This window comes from Pan troglodytes, chromosome 13, assembly GCF_028858775.2.
Source record: "Pan troglodytes isolate AG18354 chromosome 13, NHGRI_mPanTro3-v2.0_pri, whole genome shotgun sequence".
Taxonomy (NCBI): domain Eukaryota; kingdom Metazoa; phylum Chordata; class Mammalia; order Primates; family Hominidae; genus Pan; species Pan troglodytes.
Window position 1 is genome coordinate 72,050,901 of NC_072411.2, and position 24,633 is coordinate 72,075,533.

A 24,633-nucleotide genomic window follows, 5' to 3' on the forward strand; every position below is an offset into this window, starting at 1 on the left:
ATCCCAATTCCAGCTCATCTTTTTAGGTGATTTTGATCATCGTATAAACTATCCAGTCTCACTTTAACACAGACCTGTTCAACTTCAAGGATTTTCATTTTTTAATTTCAATTGCATTTTAGCAACTAGCCAGACGCAGTGGTTCATGCCTGTAATCCCAGCACTGTGGGAGGCCGAGATGGGCAGATCACTTGAGGTCAGGAGTTCGAGACCAACCTGGCCAACCTGGCAAAACCCTGTCTCTACTAAAAATACAAAAATTAGCCGGGCATGGTGGTGTGCACCTGTAATCCCAGCTACTTGGGAGGCTGAGGCAGGAGAATCACTTGACTCTGTGAGGCAGAGGTTGCAGTGAGCTGAGGTTGCACCACTGCACTCCAGCCTGGGCAACAGAGAGAGACTCCATCTCAAAAAAAAAAAAAAAGAAAAAAAGAAAAAAAAGAAAAAATTTTTTCACTTTAGCAACTGACTTTCATGGCTGCACTTTAGACTTTGCTACTCTCTCTGAAATATTAAGCTTTAATATCCTACCATGTCACCTTATGATTATCACATAAGTTCTCTCGTCTTCACTCTCATTATTGTGATTTGCCTCTGACATCAAGATCTATAGTCCTTTAACCCTTTGAATTTTTTCCTAGTGTATTAGCTCTTTGCTATCCTCACTTTCTTGTACTATACCCATTCTATTCTTGTCAATCTCATTTAATCAGCCTCCTTTGATTTTAGACCCAGTCAGCTATCCCAGCTTGAAAAGTCGTAAAACTAGGTTAATGATTATTATCACAAACTTGTGGCTTCCTATAACAGTGGCTTAGACTAGGGTTATGGGCTATAAATACTGCCTATTAATTCATTTACCTGTCTTTGATCAGTTCCCTCTCCTGTTTTCCTCAGCAGCTATTCCAAACCTTTGCCTCCCCAAGATTCATTTCCTCTTAACAGATTCCGTCTCTTCCTTTGTCATTAAGAAAACTGTGTCTGTTGTCACATTCCCTTAGATTCCTATCTTGCTTTTCTGTTCCCTGATAAATAAGTCCAACATCCCAACCAGTCTTTTCTTTGCTACTCTTTGAGGTAGTACTGTAGCCCTTCTTCTGTTCAGGAATAACTTTTCTGCCTGAGCTCTGGTATACCTTTCTCCCCAACACCTCAGGGGCCTTAATTCATCAGTAGGTAACTTCTTTTTCTTCTGTATTTTCAGTTTTTCTGCCTCTTCTGCCCCTTCTCAGCTCATCAGGAGCTGAGTTCAAACCTCTCCCATTCAGAATCCTTCCCTGGATGTTACATTTTCTTATTTTCCTATAGCTGAAGACTTCTCTTTCTCCTTCAGTGTAACTTTTATTTTATTTATTTATTTATTTTTGAGATAGGGTCTCACTCTGTTTCCCAGGATGGAGTGCAGTGGCTCGATCATAGCTTACTGAAGCCTTACGCTCCTGAGTTCAAGCAGCACAACTTCTTAAAAGCAACTTCTTAAATACAGGTCTACTATATTCTCATGTTCCTAACTCAGAAGCAGTAGATATCTCTTTTTTCCTTCCTATTCCTCACCTCTCACTTTCAGTCCCTTACCAAAATTCTATTGATTCTGCCTTCTAAATCTCACTTGACTATATTCTACCTTCATTAATCCCACTGCTACTTTTTTGTGTATGCCTTCCTCGCTCATCTTGATTATAGGAATTGCTTTCTTACTGATTTCCTTATTCCAGGTGTAACTTATTTACTACATTGAGCTTTCTAAAATTTAAATCAACAATACGTGTTGTTGGCTGAAAATCTCTTGCTGTCTTCCTCCTGATAGGATAAAGTTCACTATTCTCTGAATGGCTTTCAGGTACTCCAGGATCTGGTCTTGCCTATTGCTTTAGTGTTGTCTTCCATCAATTCAACATTAATAAGCTAATTACTAGTTTCTTAAACACATTATGCATTTTTCATATCCCTGTATTCAACTATTCCTTCAGCAAATATTTATTCAGTATCTACAGTGTTACAGATACCATGATAATCATTGTGGATACAATGGTACATAAGGCACAGTTCCTTCCCTCAATGAGTTTACTATGTATTACGTAAGAGAGACAAGTAAACAGTTACAGTACGCATGCTAAATGTTAGGTATACACAGAGTCTTTTTTTTTTTTTTTTTTTCCCTCCGAGACGGAGTCTCACTCTGTGCCCAGGCTGGAGTGCAGTGGCGCGATCTCAGCTCACTGCAAGCTCCGCCTCCCGGGTTCACGCTGTTCTCCTGCTTCAGCCTCCCGAGTGGCTGGGACTACAGGCGCCCGCCACCACGCCCGGCTAATTTTTTGTATTTTTAGCAGAGACGGGGTTTCACCATGTTAGCCAGGATGGTCTCGATCTCCTGACCTCATGATCCATCCGCCTCAGCCTCCCAAAGTGCTAGGATTACAGGCGTGAGCCACCGTGCCTGGCCATCTGCCAGGTTCCAGAACATTTTGATGAAGTAAGGTGCTTGAGTGATGAGAGATGAGACAGGATAAGTAGTTAAGGTTTACATTGTAAGGGGCCTTCTGGTCCATTTAAAGAATTTGGACTTTATGTAGATTCCTTAGAGAAAGCCATTAAAGACTCTGAAGCAGAAATATAAAATGTCCAGAAGAGTCATTGTGACAGTTGTTTAGAAAGGGAATTGCAGAAAAGTAAGAAAAAATGTGGTGGGGGCTTGGACTTACTCATGTCTATGAAAATGGAGAGGAGAATATAGATTTGAAATATATTTAGAAGGACAGTCTTCTGGAGCACGGGGGGAAGAAGGAATCAACGTGATAGGGATGATGACACTGAAAGATTTTGATTGGAAATAACAAAGTCTCACATTAGACATTAGACACTAGACACATTAGGTCATGTAGTGGTTGTATGGGAGACTACTTAGGAGACAGATGAGTAAAGGTGATAGAAAGAAGAAAGTAGCTGGAAGGATTGATGGGGTTAATTAATTATATATTTGTGATGGGAGAGGGCAGGATGCTGAAGGAGTTGCCATGAGTCTCTTCTGTCTGAGATATGAGGTATAACCTCATGCTCCTAGAGTAAAGGGGGCAGGGATGGGGAAGGTGAGTGACTTGGCAGATAAGGAGGTGGTTTGAAAAACCTCTTTGGGGGCCAGGTACGGTGGCTCATGCCTGTAATTTCAGCACTTTGGGAGGCCAAGGTGGGTGGATCACCTGAGGTCAGGAGTTCGAGACCAGCCTGTCCAACATGGCAAAACCCCATCTATACTAAAAATACAAAAATTAGCTGGATGTGGTGGCGAGCGCCTGTAATCCCAGCTACTCAGGAGGCTGAGGCAGGAGAATTGCTTAAACCCGGGAGGTGGAGGTTGCAGTGAACTGAGATCGCGCTATTGCACTCCAGCCTGGGCAACAAAAGCAAAACTCCGTCTCAAAACAAACAAACAAACAAAAAAAGAGAACAAGGCTGGGCATGGTGGCTCATGCCTGTAATCCCAGCACTTTGGGAGGCCGAGGCGGACGGATCACGAGGTCAGGAGATCGAGACCATCCTGGCTAACACAGTGAAACCCCGTCTCTACTAAAAATACAAAAAAAATTAGCCGGGCGCTGTGGCGGGTGCCTGTAGTCCCAGCTACTCAGGAGGCTGAGGCAGGAGAATGGCATGAACCCTGGAGGCGGAGTTTGCAGTCAGCCGAGATCGCGCCACTGCACTCCAGCCTGGGCAATAGAGCAAGGCTCCGTCTCAAACAAAACAAAACAAAAAAACCTGGAAAACCACTTTGGGATTGGATGAGAGAGTGCTTCCTAGGATGTAGAGAAAGAGTGCCAGACAGTATTCAAGGACAAAGTTGAGGTTGGAAACAGTTTGTAGCAAGAAGGCATTTTATTTTTCTCTGACAACACTCAGTTTGAGTGCAGAATTGGAGACAGCATACACTGGATTAATTTAGTATGAAGGCTTTGTTTGGTGTGAATGATGAAAGGACACATAGAGGGCGAGTGGGAAGTGTTGCCATGAGTTTTTGAAGTGGTAGACAATGGTGTGCAGATAGGATAAGAAAAACCTGATGAACTGGGAGAAAAAGAAGGGAGTAAAGGAGGTGGAAGTTGGTAGTCAGAATATAAGATGTTTAAATTTAATATTTTCAGATCACGAGTAATTTTGAGTTATTACAGGACAAGGATGTTGTTATGGTAACAGGTGCTGGAGTAGAGTGGAGGCCAAAACTATAGGAGCTGATGAGGTTAAGGAGCTGAAGGACTAAGGTATAAGATTGGTTGTATACATATATAGTGAAACTGCATAGGAAGATGCAGGACTTGGAGTGATGAGGAAAACATATCGAGGTACCAAAGTCTTCAGTGGTTGCGGGCAGTAGGTGGCAGTGAAAAGGAAGGAAAAGGATAGTATTGCTAAATGACATGAGCCACAAAGACAAGGGAATGCAGGAGTAATGATCTCGGGCCAGCACCAGAGGGTGCTGAGATGTGAGAGATGTAGGAGGGTGAGTTGAGAGGGTTTCTGGGGGTGCTTCAGGAGAGAACCTAGCTTCAGTTACAGCAAAAAAGAGTATCTAGCATTCTTTGGAATTAAGGCTGTCAAGAAGCTTATCACAGAATGTTCTGTGACCAGGACCCTTGCCCCAATTTTTTAGCACACTTTTTTGTCTATTTTTAAAACTTAGCTCACAAATCTTCTTCTCTGGGAAGGCTTCTCTGTTGTGGCATTTATCACACTAAATTTATTTGCCTGATTTTGCTTTTAAATCGTGAGTACCTTAAGAAGGAAAAATGTATCTTAACTCTTTATGCTATCACCTTGCACAGCATTTATCACATAGTAGGAGCTTAGTAAATGTTTGTAGAATTGGATTTAGGAAGATATGTTGTTACATTTTTAAGGACTTAAAAAGTTAATGTCAAAAAGTGAAAAATAGAATTCATAGTTCTCTTAGTCAAAGTACTTGAGATGCAAGATATAATGAAATGAGCACTAACTCAGTTGTCCAATCAGTTGTATTTAGCAGTTAGACCCCTTAGAAGTCACTTTTTTTGAGGCTTATTTACTCTTAAAAGCTATTTATCCTAGATCAAAGAACATGAGCATTGGGATAATCTTCCCAGTAGTCAGTTACAGATTATGAAAACAGGGGTATGGGGTAAGAGGAGGGCAACCCACTTTAATGTGGCCTGTTTTTTGAATTATTCTTTATCTTAAATCCACATTTCAGATTAATTGCACCATCACTTGAAAGTTTCATACTGAGAGAAGAGTAAGATACTTAAACAGTGTATTGGTGAGGGCAAGTGTTATGTAATTGCTATGATGTAAGAAGTGATTTGGTGAACTTTAACAGTTAAATGAAGGATTTTGTTTATTTCTTTATGACATATATTAGAGATGTCTTTTTTGTATGGTTTATTAATTTACTATAAAATGGGTGGTATAATTTTTGTTTTCTATGAATGTGTATATCATGCATCTGTATGTTTATTTCGTCTTTTAGAATGACCAGGTTCTTCAGGGCTTCTCGGTGGACAAAGGAGAATTCACGTGTCCACTCTGTAGGCAGTTTGCTAACAGTGTTCTTCCATGTTATCCTGGAAGCAATGTGGAAAATAACCCTTGGCAACGTCCTAGCAACAAAAGCATACAAGATCTCATAAAGGAAGTAGAGGAGCTGCAGGGACGACCGGGAGCTTTCCCAGTAAGCATCAGTGTAAGGCATAAATATCCTGGTTAACTCAGCTCTGATTTTCTGCTTTCATTTTAATTCAGTTTATAAATTACTCTGGACTTTTACATATTTAGTAGAAATTGCTTTTAGAGGTTTTGTTCTCTTCTATTTATACTTAAATAAAAGTAATAGGAAAAATTATTATCAAAGGCTATACTTCTCTTTAGGCTAAATTCTGAGTTTTAATATACGTCTTCTAGGTCAAGAACCCCTATAGGTTTAGATAGAGTTAGGCTCTTTTAAGATGTTCAAGTAGGCCAGGCACGGTGGCTCACACCTGTAATCCCAGCACTTTGGGAGGCTGAGGCGGACAGATAACTTAAGGTCAGGAGTTTGAGACCAGCCTGGCCAACATGGCAAAACCCCGTCTCTACTAAAAATACAAAAATTAGCCAGGCGTGGTGGCGCTGAGACAGACAGATCACTTAAGTTCAGGAGTTTGAAACCAGCCTGACCAACATGGCAAAACCGCATCTCTACTAAAAATACAAAAATTGGCCGGGCACAGTGGCACACACATGTAATCCCAGCTACACGGGAGGCTGAGGCAGGAGAATTGCTTAAACCCAGGAGCCGGAGGTTGCAGTGAGCTGGGATCGTGCCACTCCAGTCTAGGCAGCAGAGTGAGACTCCCTCTCAAAATAAAAAAGATGTTGAATTATTTAAAAACAAACACACAAGCTATATATACTCTGTGTGTGTGTGTGTATGTATCTCAATATAAAGCACAATTTAATCACTTAAAAATATGCCCATTAGGTATATTAGGATTAAGAAGATATATTTACACAGACATGCACATGTATTTACTGTGTGTATGTGTATTCGAGAGATAAAATATTGTGTAATTGATTGAACTGTTCATCACAAGTCAGACTACTGTAGGGGGAAACTCATCTTTTATCCCATCCAGTAGAATTTGTTTGGTCTAAATTCTTAAAATATTTCACCTTCATAAAAAAAAAAATTTCACCTTCATTATAGATTTGTGATACGGTCTCTGAGAGAAGTGACAGCTCTGTCTGGTTTATGTAGTAAATATGTGAAAATTGTGAATATTTGACTTTTGAAACAGAAATGCATACTTTAAACCTAGATAGATTCATCTGGCAATTCCCTTTCTCAAGCGAAGACTAATTTTAGAATTTGTGGTCTTTTTAAAATTTTATAAATCCAAATTCTTATGTGTTTAAAATATGGTTAAACTTACGGGACATTGATATTATTCTTTGAAAAATGAACTTAAATGAAAGTCAGGTTTTTTATAGACATGGAAACTTTGTTCTAACATATTATTTTAATACCATCATCTCATTGGCTTAGCATAATTTATGTGGTTAATTCATAGTTGGATTACAGTGTTACCAGTCACAATGTAGAATTAGAATAGAAGATCACTGTTTAGAGAGTATTTTTTGATTGGTTTAACTTTGTACACTAAATATATTTATAATAATGTTCTGTTTTGACTTTTTAATTTTAATTTCCTACTATGTTCATATAATAAACATTCTAGTTTTAGACCATTATTAAAGAAAGTGAATATAAACTTTATGTTTGCATTTTTTTATAGTCAGAAACAAATTTAAGTAAAGAAATGGAATCTGTAATGAAAGATATAAAAAATACCACTCAGAAGAAATATAGAGACTATAGCAAGACCCCGGGCTCACCAGACAATGATTTTCTCTTTATGTACTCTGTTGCTAGGTAGGTATATATAGTGTATACTTTTTAGTTTACTTATTATTAATAGTTGATTTAATTATTTAATAAATATTTGTTTTATTTATTTAAAGGATGCATATTTTTAATATCAGTTGAAATTATGGCTAGTTTTAGTGCCTGCTAGGATAACTATAACTGTGCAGCTTTATTTCCTGAAGAGGTTTTATTTTAATGAAATATTTGCATAAATGTTACTAAGCATTATAGTATATGGGGGAAAGTATGTTACTAACATTTTGGGGCAGATATGTACCTCGAACATGTGAGTATTATCTATGAGACCTGTCAAAAAGTGATAATACTGAGAACTAAAACGTTGTAATATGTTAAACACTTTGATTTATGGAAAAATAAGAACAGTAAGAAATAGAAGAACTTTGTTTTAAATAGAAACCGAAAAGATCTAGTGATAACCTAAAAGACAGGAGTTTAGAAAAATCAGATAAGGGAGAGGAAGCAAGGGATCAGGCATGTTCTAAACCTCAATTTGTAGTGAGTAAGGGGCTCAAGAAAGCTGTTAGAAGTGAATGTTTCTCATCTTTCAGATTAGGAAGGATTAGTCTAATTGTATGCAATACAGAAGCAGTAGTTCTAAATAGGAATTTTGGAAAACTTGAGTGAAAATGCAGAACCATAAAAGCAGTAAATAGAGGAGAAACAGACACAACTAAGAACTTGTAAATGCATTCTGCCAAAACTGACTCTGTACATCCTTGAATATCTTTGGAAGCATACTTTATATTTTATCTAAGTAGTATTGTAATAGGTAAGATTTAGAGAGGTAATGTGACTTGAGGTCAATACAGCAAGTCTGTGGCAGAGTAGGATCTCTTGAGTCAAGGTTTACTGTTTTTTTCAATTGCTATCTTCCTTTTTCCTCTCCTATGTTTAGCTTTTATAGGTTCTATTATGTATATAGTTAATCATGGCTATTCTCTCTGGCCCACTCCTGGAACAGAGGGTAACAAAAGAGTAAATGAACTATACATAGCCTTTGGAACCCAGGAGAAATGGAACCAGATTTAGAATAATTGCAGCAAGCAAATTAGAGCTCAAGATAAGGAACATTAGTTGGTCTGAGAATGCAAATACTGGACATGGGTTGATGTAAAAGGATTTAATGGATTGGAAAGTAACTTTATAGTCTGTATATTCCTAGCCTCTTGTTTATCTAGAATGTTTTTGGGGAAGACATAACATTTAGTATTTTGTTTCTGGAGAGTTACTAGTTACTACATTCTTGCAATAAAAGACACTTTATGTGAAAACAAAACAATATAATTTAACTTTGCCAGGGTGCCAGGGTTTTACAGAACTTCCATATGATATTGTGATTATAACATTGTAGACGATTGGGTTGAATATGGATCAACTCAGTTCTGTTATACATATTTATACACAATCACAGACCTACACACATTTATGTTGCTCATTTATTTATGCCTTTAATTTTATTAGAGTTGACCTTTTAAGAAAATCTTTATTGAATGGGAATAATCTGTAATTGGAATTTTCCTGTAGTATGATAAATCAAACAATTTGATTTAAATATAATTTAGTGGAAGTTTTAGATCCTTATTTCTTGGTTTAAGTTTGTAAGTAACTTACAGAAAAAAGCTTGCAGTGATAGTGGGAGACCTTCTGGATCAAGACATTTTGGTTTCTCTATTTTTTAGAGAAGCAGGGACAGATGTCGAATGCTTTACTAAGGTGTAAACGGAGAAACAGAGAAAATATACTTCCCCCATCCTTTTCTGAAACTTAATAAATTCTAAAGCAGCAAAACAATAATTCTGAAAGTGAGTGTATATAACACTTTAAAACTTTATTATCCTTTGCTTGGAATTCCCCAAAATATTGCAAAGCTCTTCCAGCGAGGCGGCATTCCTTCTCTAAGTTTTACTTAGTCATTACAAAGAAAACAAAGGCTGGGCATGGTGGCTCACACCATAATCTCAGAACTTTGAGAGACCAAGGCAGGAGGATTGCTTGAGACCAGGAGTTTGAGACCCGCCTGGACAACATAGTAAAACCCTATCTCTATGAAAAATAAAAAAAGATTAGCTAGGTTTGGTGGCACACATCTGAAGTCCCAGCTACTTGGGAGGCTGAGATGGGAGGATCACTTGAGCTACAAGAGATGAGAGGTCAAGGCTATAGTGAGCTGTGATTGAGTGACTGCGCTTCAGCTTGGGCAACAGAGCAAAACCCTGTCTAAAGAAATAAAAAATAAGATAAACAAATTGACTCAGAAATTAACAACATATATTGAAGGAAAAAAGTATGTTGTATTTAAATAGGTTGTAATTTTCTCAAAACAGGAAACCAGGCCTTTTATGCATAACATATAACATTTATTCCTAAAAGGTGAACATTAAAATATTTAGCAATATTTAAATATTTAAGTAAAATATTTAGCAATAAACTTACTTTGAATTAAGTTTTGAATTAAATGTAGTGATTTTTAAATGTATAATTCATTAGAACTTGCACATTTATTTGTATTTAGTATTAGTAACGTGAGTGGAATACAACCCTCATTTCTTAGAGCTGGATTTCTCCCTGCTGAATAAGTAATTTTGTTTGCTCTTCAGAGGGTTTGAATTTTGGATATTTAGAAACAAAGTGTTTCTGGTGAGTTTTGCAGCTTTTCTTTTTTTTTGTAAGACAGTACATGTCTTTTGGTTTTAAATTTTATTTGCATGGTGAAGCCTTGGAGAATTTTCTGAGGGTATCAGAGAAGAAACTGTTGGAAAATCCATTCAAATTTAAAATGATCTAAAAATTAATCAAAATCATTACATTCAAGTTTTAATATATTTCCAAAATTTTCATTTTATTACACATGTCAGTCATCTATACAGATAATGGAAACCAAATTGGGGGGAAGAAAGTTTTCTTTTTTCAATACCAATCATTATTTTGTTCTTGAAACAATGAATGACATGAATTTCAGTAACTGATTTTTCCAAGGATTTTTGGACTGAAGTTTCATATAGTCTAGAGATACTGGTGAGTAGCAGGTGGTTTGTATAGAGAAAAATGGAAAGAAAATGAAACATAAGTAACTGCAATGTAGGTGGAGCGACATCTTTAAATGGTGGTTACTCAATAGAGTGTACCCTCATAGGTTAGTTACTTTGTAAACTAATCATGTTCAAAATAAAAGGGACGCTTGCTAAATAACAAATTATGAATCCTTTTAAAAAAACAAAAAATTCTTTCCTAAAACAATCCTTTTTTGGGGCTTGGTGGGGTCAATACTGGGTTTAAGGGAATGGAAGAGTTAGGAAAAGAAAGAAAATAAACTGCAAGGGCTAAAGAGAATCTTATAATTGGTTACATATCAAAAGAAAGATGTTGTCAGTTCCCATTTTTTTTCTTTTTAAGCATCTTGTCAGGTACCCTGGGGATTTAGAAGCTATATTTGAAATAGTCCCTGTTCTCCACGAATTTACAGTTTAGTTGGAGAGATGGAACTAATATAACATCAATCTATATAACAGAATATAATTTGTTTTTAAGAATATCATATAGAGAAAGCACTGTAGAACTTCTAAAGGGAAGATGAGCAAATTGAAATATAAAATATGTGTAAGTCTTTCTTTTTGTCCCAGGAAAGCTTCCTGGAGAAGTTAAAACTTGAATTGCCTCTTGTATAATATAGGCTGTGGTATGGATGAAGATACTGGTTTTTTTTTTTTCCCCCCCTGAGAAATTGAGTAACTTGCTCAACTACTAAGTGGTAGACTCAGGCCTTGAACCTAGATCTCTTTCCAGAAGCTTTGCCCTTTTCACCAAACCAATGTGTGTTTGAGAATGTGGGGTGTGTAGTGTGTGTACACACATTTGCTTTTCAAATTATGGTCTAAAATAGAAGTTAGTGTTGAATGGGGGGTTGAGAGGACAGCATACTTTGGTCATGCAAAAAGAAGCTGGAGCATAGTTAGAGGGGTTTTTAATGTGCACATCTAGGTGGCCACTAGGGTAGGCTTTAAACAGTCTTTCTCATCATTCTTTCAAATGTAGAGATTTTCGCCTCTTTTTTTTCTTCCAAACTAATTTGAATGTATTTGTGTTAGAAAATATAGAAAAGAGTCTGCTTTTCTTTGACAGCAAAAAGCTCGGAAAACTTCCACTCCCAGCATATCTTTATTTTTGCATCATTCATTGAGGAGGAAAGAAACATAATATTGCTGTGTGATTTTCAGCAGTCGGACATGGGACATATGGACCCATTTGTGTGTTCTTTAGCATGTCTCAAAGGACCAATTTTGACATATATGAAACAAAGAAAAGTTGGTATTTAGAGCCATATTGATTTTTAAAATCCTAGATATTGCTGGATACAGTGGTGTGCGCCTATTCCTGGATACTTGGGAGGCTGAGGCAGGAGGATTGCTTGAGCACAGGAGTTCAAATGCAACCTGGGCAACACAGCAAGACTTCATCTCTCAAAAAAAATTTTTAAGAAATGTAAAATCCTAGATATTATTACACATTAATCCTTTGGATAGGTAGTTTTTGATTTTTAATTCAGAAAGAATATTGCATAGGAGATCTTCCAGTCATAATCTGGAATAATTAATTAGATTTTACTAGTTTTTTTCGAGAATTCTTTACAATGAAATTCTTAGTAATATGTTTGTCATCCGTTATATTTGGGGATTGAGAAAACAGAATTGTTCTTATATTTATATTTTAATAAATATTTTTGCAAATATGGTGAAATGTTGACATTCTGGTTTTGACATTCATTTGTAAGTATTGTTTGTGTTTCTGGTTAGCTCTCTTAAAAGTACTATCTAGGAAATCTTAGTTTTTATAAGAGAATATAGCCATTAATTTTTTTCTACAGATTAGGCAACAGAAGATTTGTGAAAACAAAATGTATTGATCTCATTTATATTCCCTTGATGAAGGAACACATGCTGGTCTCCGCTCGCTTTCTGTCCACTAGTATGAAATCCTTGTCCCTGCTTCCTTGCTGGTAGGTTTTTAGAAGTTCAGTGAGCAATGCAAATCGCCTGAAGGGTGGAAAATTCCCTTGTCACACAGATGCCCTTATCAGCAGCAACCAGATGGAGCTCTGAGCTGGAACGTTATCGGTGTTAAATTGCTTTTTCTCCCACCCTGAGTAGAGAGGATTAAAGCATTCCTTTAGAAATGGGTGGCAAATGTACAGACTTAGGAATATTAATATTTTTTAACAATTTGCATTTATAAGTAAATACATGGAAATATAATCTCAAAAAAAGTCCATGTTCAAAATACAGCCAAATCAGTGCAAAATGTTTTGTTTTAAATAAAATAGGATAATAGTCTTTCATGAATTCACTTGCAAAGAGTAAGCTTGAAACTGTTTTTTTTCTTTTTTTTTTTTTTTAAGTGGGAGACAATATCTCACTATTAGGGTCAAATGCATATTAGGGTCAGTTTTGGTTGTAGAAAATAAAGGTATGTCTAAGTGTATTCATACTGTTGAAGAAAAATACAATTTAAATTATTTCTCAGAGTTGTCATTTATTTTGGCATAATTAATTGGTTCTTTTACTGTTACTGTTTTTGGGTAAATCCTTAGATTCTGCATTAGTTTGATTTTTAAAATGTTGATTTATTAAATATTGCTATTTTGTAAGCTAATAATTGCTAAATACCTTGCAATTTCAGGTCTGTATGAACAATATTGATGGTTAGCCATATCAGTAGTTACACAGTGTATTTTAATGAAACTAGTTTTAGAAGTCCGTAAGAGAGACTGCTGTTAAATTATATGTGTTGTTCATAGCCATTTCTATATTAGTGATTTTGTTTCTTAATATTGATTTCCAGATACCATCTAACCTCCAATGAATGATAACCATTTCTCTGATAGAAAAATTGGTATGCCTTTGTGTTTTATATGGCAATAACCACCTACACAGTGGCTGACGTTGGAGTAAAAATTCTTTCTTCATATTCATATGCAGGTTTATGAAATATGTTGCAGTTTTTTTTTTTCTTAAGGCCTAGTTTTTAGTATGTGCCAAGAGTTGGGACTTTGCAACAATTACACCATGATGTGTGCAATTTTTTGCAGGTGTAAATATGAACATATAAGTAAGGATGGATAAATTGTTCCCTTTGTATTTCTAAATATCAGATAAATATGATTATTACTGATACAACATAAAAACTGCTTTTGCAAAAAATAAAGTTGAAGAACTTTATTTTTTAGGTTGATTCAGACATGTCAATAAAGCAGATTAATAAAGAATCTTCAGTTTAATGACTGAGATATAATGTTTTACTTACAGAACCAATTTAGAACTTGAATTGATTCATCGAGGAGGCAATTTGTGTTCAGGTGGTGCAAGCACAGCTGGCAAAAGGTCTTGTTTAAGTAAGTACTAAATACTGCTAAATTAAAAAAAAAATTCTGTCATTTTTGGAAGCATTGACAGGAAAAGTGACATTTTGGTATATTTCAAATTTTGTCTATGTTATATATGATCTATTTAGATAGTGATATATACTTTAAATGGTTAATCTTGTACTTGGAAGAATCATATGAATATTTAGCTCTTTCTAGATTATGATTACCTAGCACATAAATGTGATGCTAAGTGACGAGGTTTATACTGTTTCAAAATTAAAGCACTGTATGATTCTCAGCTATAAAAAATTGTTCTTAAACTTTAATTCTCTTAAAGAATTTTTACACTGAATTAAGAAAATATTTTTATAAAGACAATATATGTTGCCCACAGATTTCTATTATATTATTGCTATTAAGATATTTGTGCTATATTTTGATGTGTATATTAAAATATATTGAAATTGCACGTTTGCTTTTATTTATATATATATACTTTATGTTATAAAATGAGCATAATTCTTCAATCTTGTTTGTAAGGATATATTTGAGAGAAGTGTAATTTGTAATTTAAAGTAGATTTTTCGTGAGCATGGCTTTGATGCTATCATTTTTTAGTCATTGTTTAGAGAATTAATGTGCATAGTAGGAATAATATTATTGAATATCAGCATATAGCTGATTATTGGCCCCAGATCACTGAAGTTGAAATATTACCTAATGTGATTGGTGTAGGAAATAAAACTTGTTTAAAACACATAATATATTCTTTTGAAAAATGAATATATATTCTCAAATACTAAAAAATAGTAAGTATTAAAAATTATCAATACATGTTGGTTTTTTGAACAAAATATATGTTATTTCAAAAAATATGTAATTTTGAATTGATTCCAAAGCAAAGGGATGATCAAAAGCACTTTAAAATTTCTAACATAAAAGCAAACGTATGTGAAATTTTAACTTGGTTATCTTTAAAGTCTTATAAATTGCAGTAGAATTTGATATTTTCTTTTAGATTGTCACTTTATTCCTAGAACTTAAAATTTTGGAGGTTATTATTTTTATTTTTTAACCGAGTATTAGTAAAAATTGACCCCTTTAAGCATTCATCTAAACCCTATTTCTATTCAGTGCTTTACTAGTATGTTTCAAAGGAAGTTGTTGATACATGGGAGTTTTAGTTTCTAATCTGTTTGAATTAATAGATATAATAATCATTTTAGTTATATAAATTATTCCTTCTTGTTAATTTGTTATTAATTGATGTTTGGCATTGGCTGATAATATTCCAGAAACTGTTGTGTTACAAAGTGTTTACTTTAGTGAAGGGTTTTCTGTTTTTAAAAATCTACTTATTTTTTTCTCTGAGGCACTTAAACTTATCTAGAGGCTTGTAAATAATGAATTTATCCAGATTCCTGAAAATAGTAATAAAATTCTAGTGGTAATCACTTTAATTACCAGAGTCAATTTTGTAATTTAAATTGTTAAATTTATACTTTCAGACTTTTGCTTCGTTATTTTTCCCTTTACTAAATAAGAAATTATGTTGTGCCAATATAGAAAAAGTCATGATAAAGTTTATCCTAAATGTAAGTTAATATGTTTTAGTTTTTGTATAATTTATTATTGTTCAGTTACTTATTTATCCTAATATTAATAAAAGCAGCCTGTAAGTCATATATATATAGAATATGTTGTATATATGCAAAATCCCACTATCTTACAAGTGTATGAACTTAGTATTTGTTATTTATTCAAATAAAATTCAAACTTAAGTTGTACACCAGGACTTAAATTGATGATGATTCATGGGATCTCACTGCAAATATCTCATTTTTTTCATCTTCCAGTGCAATTTCAGTGGTATTATTTAAAAAAATTCTATCTTTTTTCTAGGGAAATATCTTATTGTATTCATATTTTCCTTTTCCCATTGATTGCTCTTTATTACTTTTTGAACATCTAATTTTTAATGTTTTTTCTTCCATAATGTTTTTGAGGAGAGTGAGAAAATGCCTCACTGATTAAGCAAATGATAAGGGAACTTTTTTCATTCTAAGAATATCACACTTGTGAAATACTGTTCTGTTACGACTTCTTGATGAAACTGAAAATTTGTCTAGTCAAGAAAACTTTTAATAAATTTTGTCTAGAGAGGATCGCGTAATGCCTGGTATATAATTACGGACACCACACACACACACACACACACACACACACACACACACACACACACACACACACACACACGGGGAGAAGGGAAGATTGTTCTTTCTACAACAATGAAAGCAAAAAATATTAATGGCCAAATCTCTACTGAGAAATAAAATTGAAATGGAACAATGCCATTCAACTACATCTTCAAACATTTTTAAATAGTTGAGAGTAGTTAACCAGTGTCAATCAAAATAAAAGGTCAGTCCTAAAAATACGTGTCTGGGAAATTTTCCATAGTAAAAAGTTACTCAAATTAGCTCACATAGCAGCATAGTATGGTATTTTAATAATATAATATCCTACATTTGTAGTTTTAAAGTTTGTAAAGTTCTTTCACATAAATTATTTAATCTTTAGAACGACCATGTGAAATAGGTGTTATCTCTTTTTCATAGAAAAGGAATCTCAAGTTCAGAGTGATTGCCTTGCCAAGTCACACAGCTGGAAAATTGTCAGAGCTTGCACTTGAGCCCAGCTCTTCTGACTCTAAATTCAGTTATATAAGACATATCTCCTGCCCTTAAGTGTCCCAAAGGATGCAGAACTTTTAAGACCTTTCAGCCGTTGGTTTAGTCAAAGACACTCTACTGTACAACATTGCCTTGGGATCTTTCCAGGCCCTTCTGTGCTAACTCTCCTATTTATCTTGTCTATTTTCTTTTGTCAGCCTTTCACCGTGAATCCTTTTTTGTTTGTTTGTTTTTGTTTTGAGCCATCTTTTCAGACATTTTTGCAAGTCCTGAGTCCTTCTGCCCTGGATACCAGTTAGCTCTTCTTTATTCCTTGCCAGTTTGCTGGCTGGTTCCCCTTGCTCTTGCTATGAGCCATGTGCGTTAGTTCTCACATATAGCATAGCTGCTGATTCCTGGGTCAGAGCTCTAGCCCTCCTCCTTACCCACCAGGGAAGATCAGGCATTTAGGACCATGTATTCAGCACATGATACTGGTTCTAGAGACTGGTACTCATCTGCTGGACTTGTATTCAGCAGATGAGACTTGTTCCAATGCCATGCCCACCAAAAACTTCACTGATTCCAGCAGTGAATTTCCTAGAACTTCTAGGGAATTTAGAGGTTTGTGATCATATCTATCTGCTGGAATCAGTGAAGCTTTTGGTGGACAAGGCATTTGAACAAGACTTTGAAAGATAAGTGAGGTTTAGAGTTTTTGTTACAAATTCGTATATACAGTAAGTACCACCAACTTGGTTAGCAACATATGTTGGAAAAAGCAGATGTAAAAATTAAAGGCATAACTTTTTATTAAAAATATTAAGCTTACTGTATTAATTTCTTCATTAAAGTGATTTGAAAGTAAATAGGACACTCCATAAATTCTAGTGAAGTTCACATGCTTTCAGCACATTTTTGGCATGATATTCTCAGTGTATTTCTCAAGTAGAAATTGTTGAAACCATTGGCAATGCCATTTGATAAATTATTCATATTGGAGCATAATATAAAAAATTATTTCATTTGTAGGTAAACGTCTTTTCCTGTCTTTGGGTCTGAGAATTTGTCTGCTTATTACTGTCGTTTAACTAAGAAACCACAGTTCATGTCTCAAATGGATTCCATGATTTTATAGAAAGATTAAAAATGAAATGTTAGTCAAGAGAGGATAAGGCAAACTCTTGCCTTGACATTTTCATTTGGGAAGTTCTGACTTAATTTTGATGTAATCTATGATCTGATCAAGAAATTATGCATAGTCACTACCGTAAATAATTTCTACCAGATTTGCTTTTCATAGCAAGCAACCCAGCTTAGATCTGTGCAGGCAACTTAAAATAGTTCTACTTGCTCAAAGAGTGAATTTTTGGTGAATTTAAAATTACAGAAAATTAGCCAGGTGCGGTGGCTCACTCATGTGATCCTAGCATTTTGGGAAGCTGAGGTTGGGAGGATCACTTGAGTCCAAAAGTTGTTAACAGCCTGGGCAACATAGGGAGAACCTCATCTCTAAAAAGAAAAATAAAATTAGCTGGGTGTGGTGGCATGTGCCTGTGGTCCCAGCTACTCAGGAGATGGAGGTGGGAGGATCGCTTAAGCCCAGAAGGTGGAGGCTGGAGTGAGGCATGATTGTGCCATTGCACTACAGACTGGGTGACAAAGCAAGATACTGTCTCAAAAAAAATTATAGAAAATTATTTTGACATTAATTTCTCCCTACAGTTAGGCAGCATAAAGATGTTAAACAAATAATGAGTTTTTACAAAATTACCCTTTTATTGTTGAGAGACAGGGTCTCCCTTTGTCACTCAGCTGGAGTGTAGTGGCACAATCATAGTTCACTGCAGCCTCGAACTCCTGGGCTCAAGCATTCCTCCCACCTCAGCCTCCCGAGTAGCTAGGACAGCAGACACACACCATCAGGCCCAACTAATTTTTTAATACATTTCTTTGTAGAGATGGGGTCTCACTATGTTGACCAGGCTGGTCTCAAGTTTTTGGCGTCAAGCAATCCTCCCACCTTGGCCTCCCAAAGTGCTGGGATTGTAGGCATGAACCACTATGCCTCGGCTAAAATTACTTTTAAGTAGTCTGGCCTTATTCTTTCACACTTAGTAATAAAATTCTGACACTGATGGCTTACGAAGGCCTTTTTCAAATTTAAAAATACCAATTTCTGCAAGCAGATTGAACCACAATTTTGTTCAATTTTTTTTGTTACCATAAAAAGGAAAATTTGGCCATCAAATTATTATAATGGTCAAAAGGTATAAATTAATACAAAAATGTGTAAATTGTCTCCTGAGACTAGTTATTGATCAGATTTGATGGCTAAAAGGTGATTTTGTGGTATTTGGGAATGTTTTATGTTCTGAAGAGCAAGTTGGTATGTATTTAGGGCCAACATGAAAGATACATATGTGGTGGAATAGACAACAGCAAACTAGGATCATAAGCATGTGCTTAGGCAAGACATTTTATGTTTTTGGCTTCAGTTTCCTCATCTATAAAATTAGTGTACTAGGCTGGATGCTCTGTGTCCTGACAGATGTTCATGGTTGTTAACTGTTACATGCAAAGCTCAAATCTGGAGCTTTTCCCCACTGTTAATTAACATCATTGACATTAAGCACAAAAGGCAAATAGCTGGACTAGGAGTTATACTCTAGGAACTTTTAGAATTATACTTTATCTACAGTCATACACTATAGAATAAATCAAAGCTTGGAGTTTTTGTTGTTCTTTTCTTTTGATACATCTTACAAATTCAGAAGATTTTGGTATTTTGTTTTATATTTTATTTTGCTCTTCATTTTAAATAGTGCATAAATAAAATTAGAGGCTGTCAGTGAAATCACATGATAAATAGAATCAGAATCTTTGAGCTAAAAGTTACTTAGGAAATCTCCTAGTCTAAATGTTATCTAGCTCAGGCATCTTGTACCTACTATTCCAATCGTTTGCACTCTGCTTGAACACTTTCAGAGATAAGGAGTACTGTTTGAGATAGGTGAGGAGTTTGGTAAGCCTTTTAAAGGATGGTGATATTAAAAGGCAGCATAGTGTAAACTAGAGAGTGAAATTCTGTTCCTCATTAATACCCAATCAGAGGATTGTTGTAAGAATTCAATTTTATAATATATATTCTAGTTTCTATAGATTGTAAATCTCAACATTAATATTTCTGTTTCAACACTATAATTGTCAAATTGGGGGGTGTGTGGATAAGGAGAAGGAGCAAGATAACACTTTTTAGCTCAATTTTTGTCTTAGTCTATAACAATATACCGTAGACTGGGTGGCTTATATACAACAGAAATGTATTTCTCACAGATCTGGAGGCTGGGAAGTCTAAGATCAAGGCTCCAGCAGATTTGGTGTCTGGTGAGGACCTGCTTGCTTCCTCATACATAGCTGTCTTCTCACTGTAACCTCACGTGGTGGAAGGGGCAAGAGATCTCTCTGGGATCTCTTTTATAAGAGCACTAATCCCATTCATGAGGGCTTCCTCGTGACCTAATCACTTCTCAAAGGCCCCACCTCCTTATACTAACCTTGGGGTTAGGACTTCAACATATGAATTTTGGTGGGACATAAACATTCAGTCCATTGCAGTTTTTTTTAAGGGACTTGACAGACTTTCTTTTGACCTCTTCAGAGATGAGATTAGGAGGACAGAATGAGATTTATCCCCATGATAAAGTTTATCTTTTGAGAACAAAATACATTGTTAATTTGGAGAGGTTTAAGAATGTGGCATGAAAATTTAAGTTAGAGGAGTGGCTTTAAATTTTCTTTAAGGCCTTTCTGAAAGTGCCATGATTTGTGACTTAAGTAGCCAGGCCTTTCTGTATTTATAATTTGGGCATTCAAGAACTAAGTACCATAGATAGTAATTTTCACTATCAGGACATAGGGGTCTTTGGATCTTACTTGGCTTAGGGCGAGGCAGCTTCTTTCTTCCGCAGTTAGATGGGACAAACTCTACCCCCATTTTAAACAAGGTGCTTAAATAAGACCTGGATTCATGGAATGTGCCTCTTTAGTAAAGAGGAAGTTAGGAGTCCTAAGAACTGACCTCTCTTCCTAGGACTACCTATATGCAGAAGCAGAATTGTCCTCTCCCTGCCTCTTATCATCCCAAGCTCTGTTGGAAAGGGAAAAGGGGAGGCTTCTAGTCACTGAAATCTTAAAGTAGAAGGTGAACAATTTGATGACGCTAATAATAATACTTGTGGATACTTGAGGTAACCAGAGAATTATGGCATAGTGTGCCTGGGAGTGGAGACATAGGAACTCCGGGAGGCAGGAGAGGAACACAACATGGAAAGTATGAAAGTACTCAAGACAGCCTTTTTCTTCACTGTCTTCCCTTCCTCACATGGCAGAAAAAACCTCTCCAAAGGAAGCAACACTTCCCCACTCTATTCCCAAAATCCCACGTGTCCTTGTTGACTGGTGAAAACCTAGCATATAGTGCTGGAAGGAACACTGGGTTGGAGTTTGAAGGCATGGATTCTAGTGTATTTGTTATCTGTTGGACTTTGGGAACCTAACCTAACTTTTTACCTCATTGTGGAAGTGAGGATGATGGTACTTATACTGACTACCTGATATATCCATCATAGTTAATGTAATGATCAAATAGTATTAGATATATGAGCTAAAGTATCTTACATGTTATTATATATAATAATAATTATTAAACTTGTCTTTTAACTCTTTAAAATTCTACCATAACTGCCACTTGATTCTCTACCCTGCCTTGCCTGGAGTGCTTAGGAATGGGATAGGGAGAGATGAGTCAGCTCCCGTCATCCATGGCATCAACCTTCTGTCTCTTGGGAACCAGATCTACAGATGTTCCCTTCTTCTTGGACCTGTTCCCAGACCTCATTTAAAGAGCTCTTTCCCATCTCTTCATGGCTGATTTCTCAGGGACATACAGAGGAACCAGTGGAAGCTGGCTTTGATGTGAGAGGTGTATACTCACACCTATTACATTCACCTTAGGATAAGTAGGTCAGAACCATTTCCTCACTTTGATTATTCAGTTGCAGAGAAAGGGAGATTTTTTTTCCCCACCCCCATGATATTTCAGAGAGTCATTTGGCTACTTGAGTTTTTGTTTTTTTTTTTTAAGTGACAGGGTCTTGCTTTGTTACCCACGCTGGCCTCAAACTCCTGGGCTCAAATAATCCTCCCATCTCAGCCTTCTGAGTAGCTGGGACTACAGGTATGTGTCACCTTGCCTGGCTGAGGTTTTTTCCATTGACAGTGATTTAACCATTGATGACTAGACTGATAAGACTGAAGTCTTGAATACAGACCCAGTTAAGTTTACCTTAGGTGCATTTTAACAGTGGTACGATTTAAGATAGAACCAATTTATGAAAAAAAATTTTTTTTTTTGAGATGGAGTCTCACTCTGTTGCCCAGGCTGGAGTGCAGTGGTAACATGTCGGCTCACAGCAACCTCTGTCTCCTGGGTTCAAGCAATTCTCCTGCCTCAGCCTCCAAAGTAGCTGGGATTACAGGCACCCACCACCACACCCAGCTAATTTTTGTTTTTGTTTTGTTTTGTTTTGTTTTTTTGAGACGGAGTCTTGCTCTGTTACCCAGGCTGGAGTCCAGTGGTACGGTCTTAGCTCACTGCAACCTCTGTCTCCCGGATTCAAGCGATTCTCCTGCCTCAGCCTCCCGAGTAGCTGGGATTACAGGCACCTGCCACTACACCTGGCTAATTTTTGTATTTTTAGTAGAGATGGGGTTTCACCGTCTTGAACTCCTGAACTCGTGATCCACCCGCCTTGGCCTCCCAAAGTGCTGGGATTACAGGCATAAGCCATTGTGCCCGGCCTAATTTTTGTATTTTTTAGTAGAGAAGAGGTTTCACCATGTTGGTCTCGATCTCCTGACCTCATGATCCACCCACCTTGGCCTCCCAAAGTGCTGGGATTACAGGCATGAGCCACCGCGCCTGGCAGAAAGTCTTTGGGATAACTCTTTAATGTCTTTATATCTTAATGATCAGTATGAGTATAGTAAGAAATAACCTACCAGTTTTAGATTTCTTGCATGTTTAGAAATAACTGACAGAGGGCTGAGGTGGGCAGATTACTTGGTCAGGAGATCGAGACCATCCTGGGTAACACCGTGAAACCCCGTCTCTACTAAAAATACAAAAAATTAGCCTGGTGCGGTGGTGGGAGCCTGTAATCCCAGCTACTCGGGAGGCTGAGGCAGGAGAATTGCTTGAACCCGGGAGCTGGAGTTTGCAGTGAGCTGAGATTGCACCATTGTCCTCCATCTTGGGCGACAGTGCGAGACTCCATCTCAAAAAAAAAAAAAAAAAAAAAAAAAAAGAGAAAAGAAATAACTGACAGAGATACACAGTTTCCAGGATGGTACTGGAACATCTGTTTCAAAAGCATTTTTGAAAGATTTCAACATATGGTAACTTTGGATTTAGTTTCTTTAAGTGGATATTCCTGAGGTCATAAAAATTGGCATAATGGTATCTGTGTGCGTGTGTGTGTGTGTTTGGTATTCATACACATACATGTGAAATTCATATAATAAATTTGGAGTTATATTTTTATTTTATAGAGTTTTTTATGTAAAATAGTCTTACCTTAATGTTGATAAAGGTAGAGGGATTTCTTAAACCTTACTTTTTGGTTCTAGCTAGGAGTGCTTATAATTAAGTCTTAGATTTTCCTAAGGACAAACTGGTCTTTCAGTGTTGTTTTCTCAGTTTCAGTAATGATGTGTCTGTCTTGTGATGAAGCACATTATAATACTTTAGACTTGTCACAGTTGTAAAGAATTTGATTAGATTTTGCAGAAAATAGAATTTATCCCAGGTGAGTTGTCGCATGGGAACCAGCATGGGAAGAAGATGGTAGGAGCAAATAGGTCAAGCACTGCTTTAGTAGTTAGAGTTGGGGGGTCAGTCTCTTTTGGGGAAGTGAAAGTAGGGCTGATTAATTGGCCTGCTTCTTGGTAACTGAACCAATGTGTCATTGCAACAGAAAGGGAAAAGTAGAAAACCATCATGAATTTTATGCTTATATTTATGATTTTTTCATAGAATTGTAGATATATAATGCTCAGCCTAATTTTAAAAATCCTATTATATGTCAAGCAGTTGTGCTAGCCTAGGAGGTACAAAAATGTAAAGACACAATTGTCTTCTTCAGGGAGATCTGACCATCCAATGAGAGAGGAAAACATGAAAAATAATTACAAGACTGTGTAAGAGATGCTAAAATTGAAATAGATAGCACAAGGTATGGAGAATGCATAAAGTAAGGGGATAATCTGATCTTTCTGAGGTATGAGAGAGAACCTTACAGAGCAGCACATGAACTGGCTCTTGAAAGATGAACTGAGTTGGCCTGAAGGACAAAATGATACTATTCTAGGCTGAGAGAACAGCTTGCAAAGACATGAGACGACATGACACGTTGGGGAATACTTGGAAAGAAAAGAAGGAAGGTTAAGAAATAAACCTGAAAAAGAAAATGGACTAGCTCGTAAAGGGCTTTCTATGCCTGTTCCTTCAGTGGTTCAGCAATCAATTATGAGATATTGTGAATAGATTCATTGATTAGATGGATTGGAAGGGGTGAACCAAAAGGCATACTGCTGAGTGAGCATTCTGTTGAGCGATTTAGGTGGAAAACAGTGTAGTGGCAGAGTGGTCCAGAATAGGATGGATCATAAGAGGCAGAACCAATGGGACTGGTGGAGGGCAAGGCTGTAGGAGATGACTCCCGAGTTTTTCCTTGGTTGTTTGCATGGGTAGTGGTGTCATTCACTCAAATAGCAATTATAAAAGGAAATTCACTCAAGTAAGAGTGTCATTCACTCAAATAGGAATTTTAAAAGGAAATTAACATTGGAGCTGGGCTGGGCTGTATAATCAAGTTAGTCTGGGTGTATTGATTTTGAGGTGCCTGTTGAACATCTGAAGTACCAGAGAGCCTTGTGAATTGTGAACTTAGAGGTAGAAGTGGGCTTGGGTAAAGTAGTGTGTGCAGAATGAGAGGGAAAGAGGACTAATAAAGGATGCCTTTTCCTTTTTTTTAATGAGAAATGTCACCTTTTAGGGTTCATTAGCAGAAGAAGGGCACATGAAAGTAACT

General features: G+C 36.3%; 1 protein-coding gene across 9 annotated transcripts in view; it reads left to right on the forward strand.

Annotated features, from left to right (window-relative positions):
• Nucleotides 1-24,633, forward strand: part of UBR3 (ubiquitin protein ligase E3 component n-recognin 3) — a 262,210-nt gene that overhangs the window by 179,608 nt on the left and 57,969 nt on the right. For 5 of the 9 annotated variants that reach the window (XM_016950002.4, XM_016950001.3, XM_016950004.3 and 2 more), the window contains 3 exons: nucleotides 5,495-5,707; nucleotides 7,299-7,435; nucleotides 13,750-13,835. In XM_016950002.4, coding sequence (XP_016805491.2) covers nucleotides 5,495-5,707; nucleotides 7,299-7,435; nucleotides 13,750-13,835 — 436 coding nt within the window. Of the gene's footprint in view, nucleotides 1-5,494; nucleotides 5,708-7,298; nucleotides 7,436-12,311; nucleotides 12,444-13,285; nucleotides 13,302-13,749; nucleotides 13,836-24,633 lie in introns of those variants that run through there. The other 4 variants (XM_016950003.3, XM_016950005.3, XR_010150127.1 and 1 more) reach the window with 3 other exon arrangements.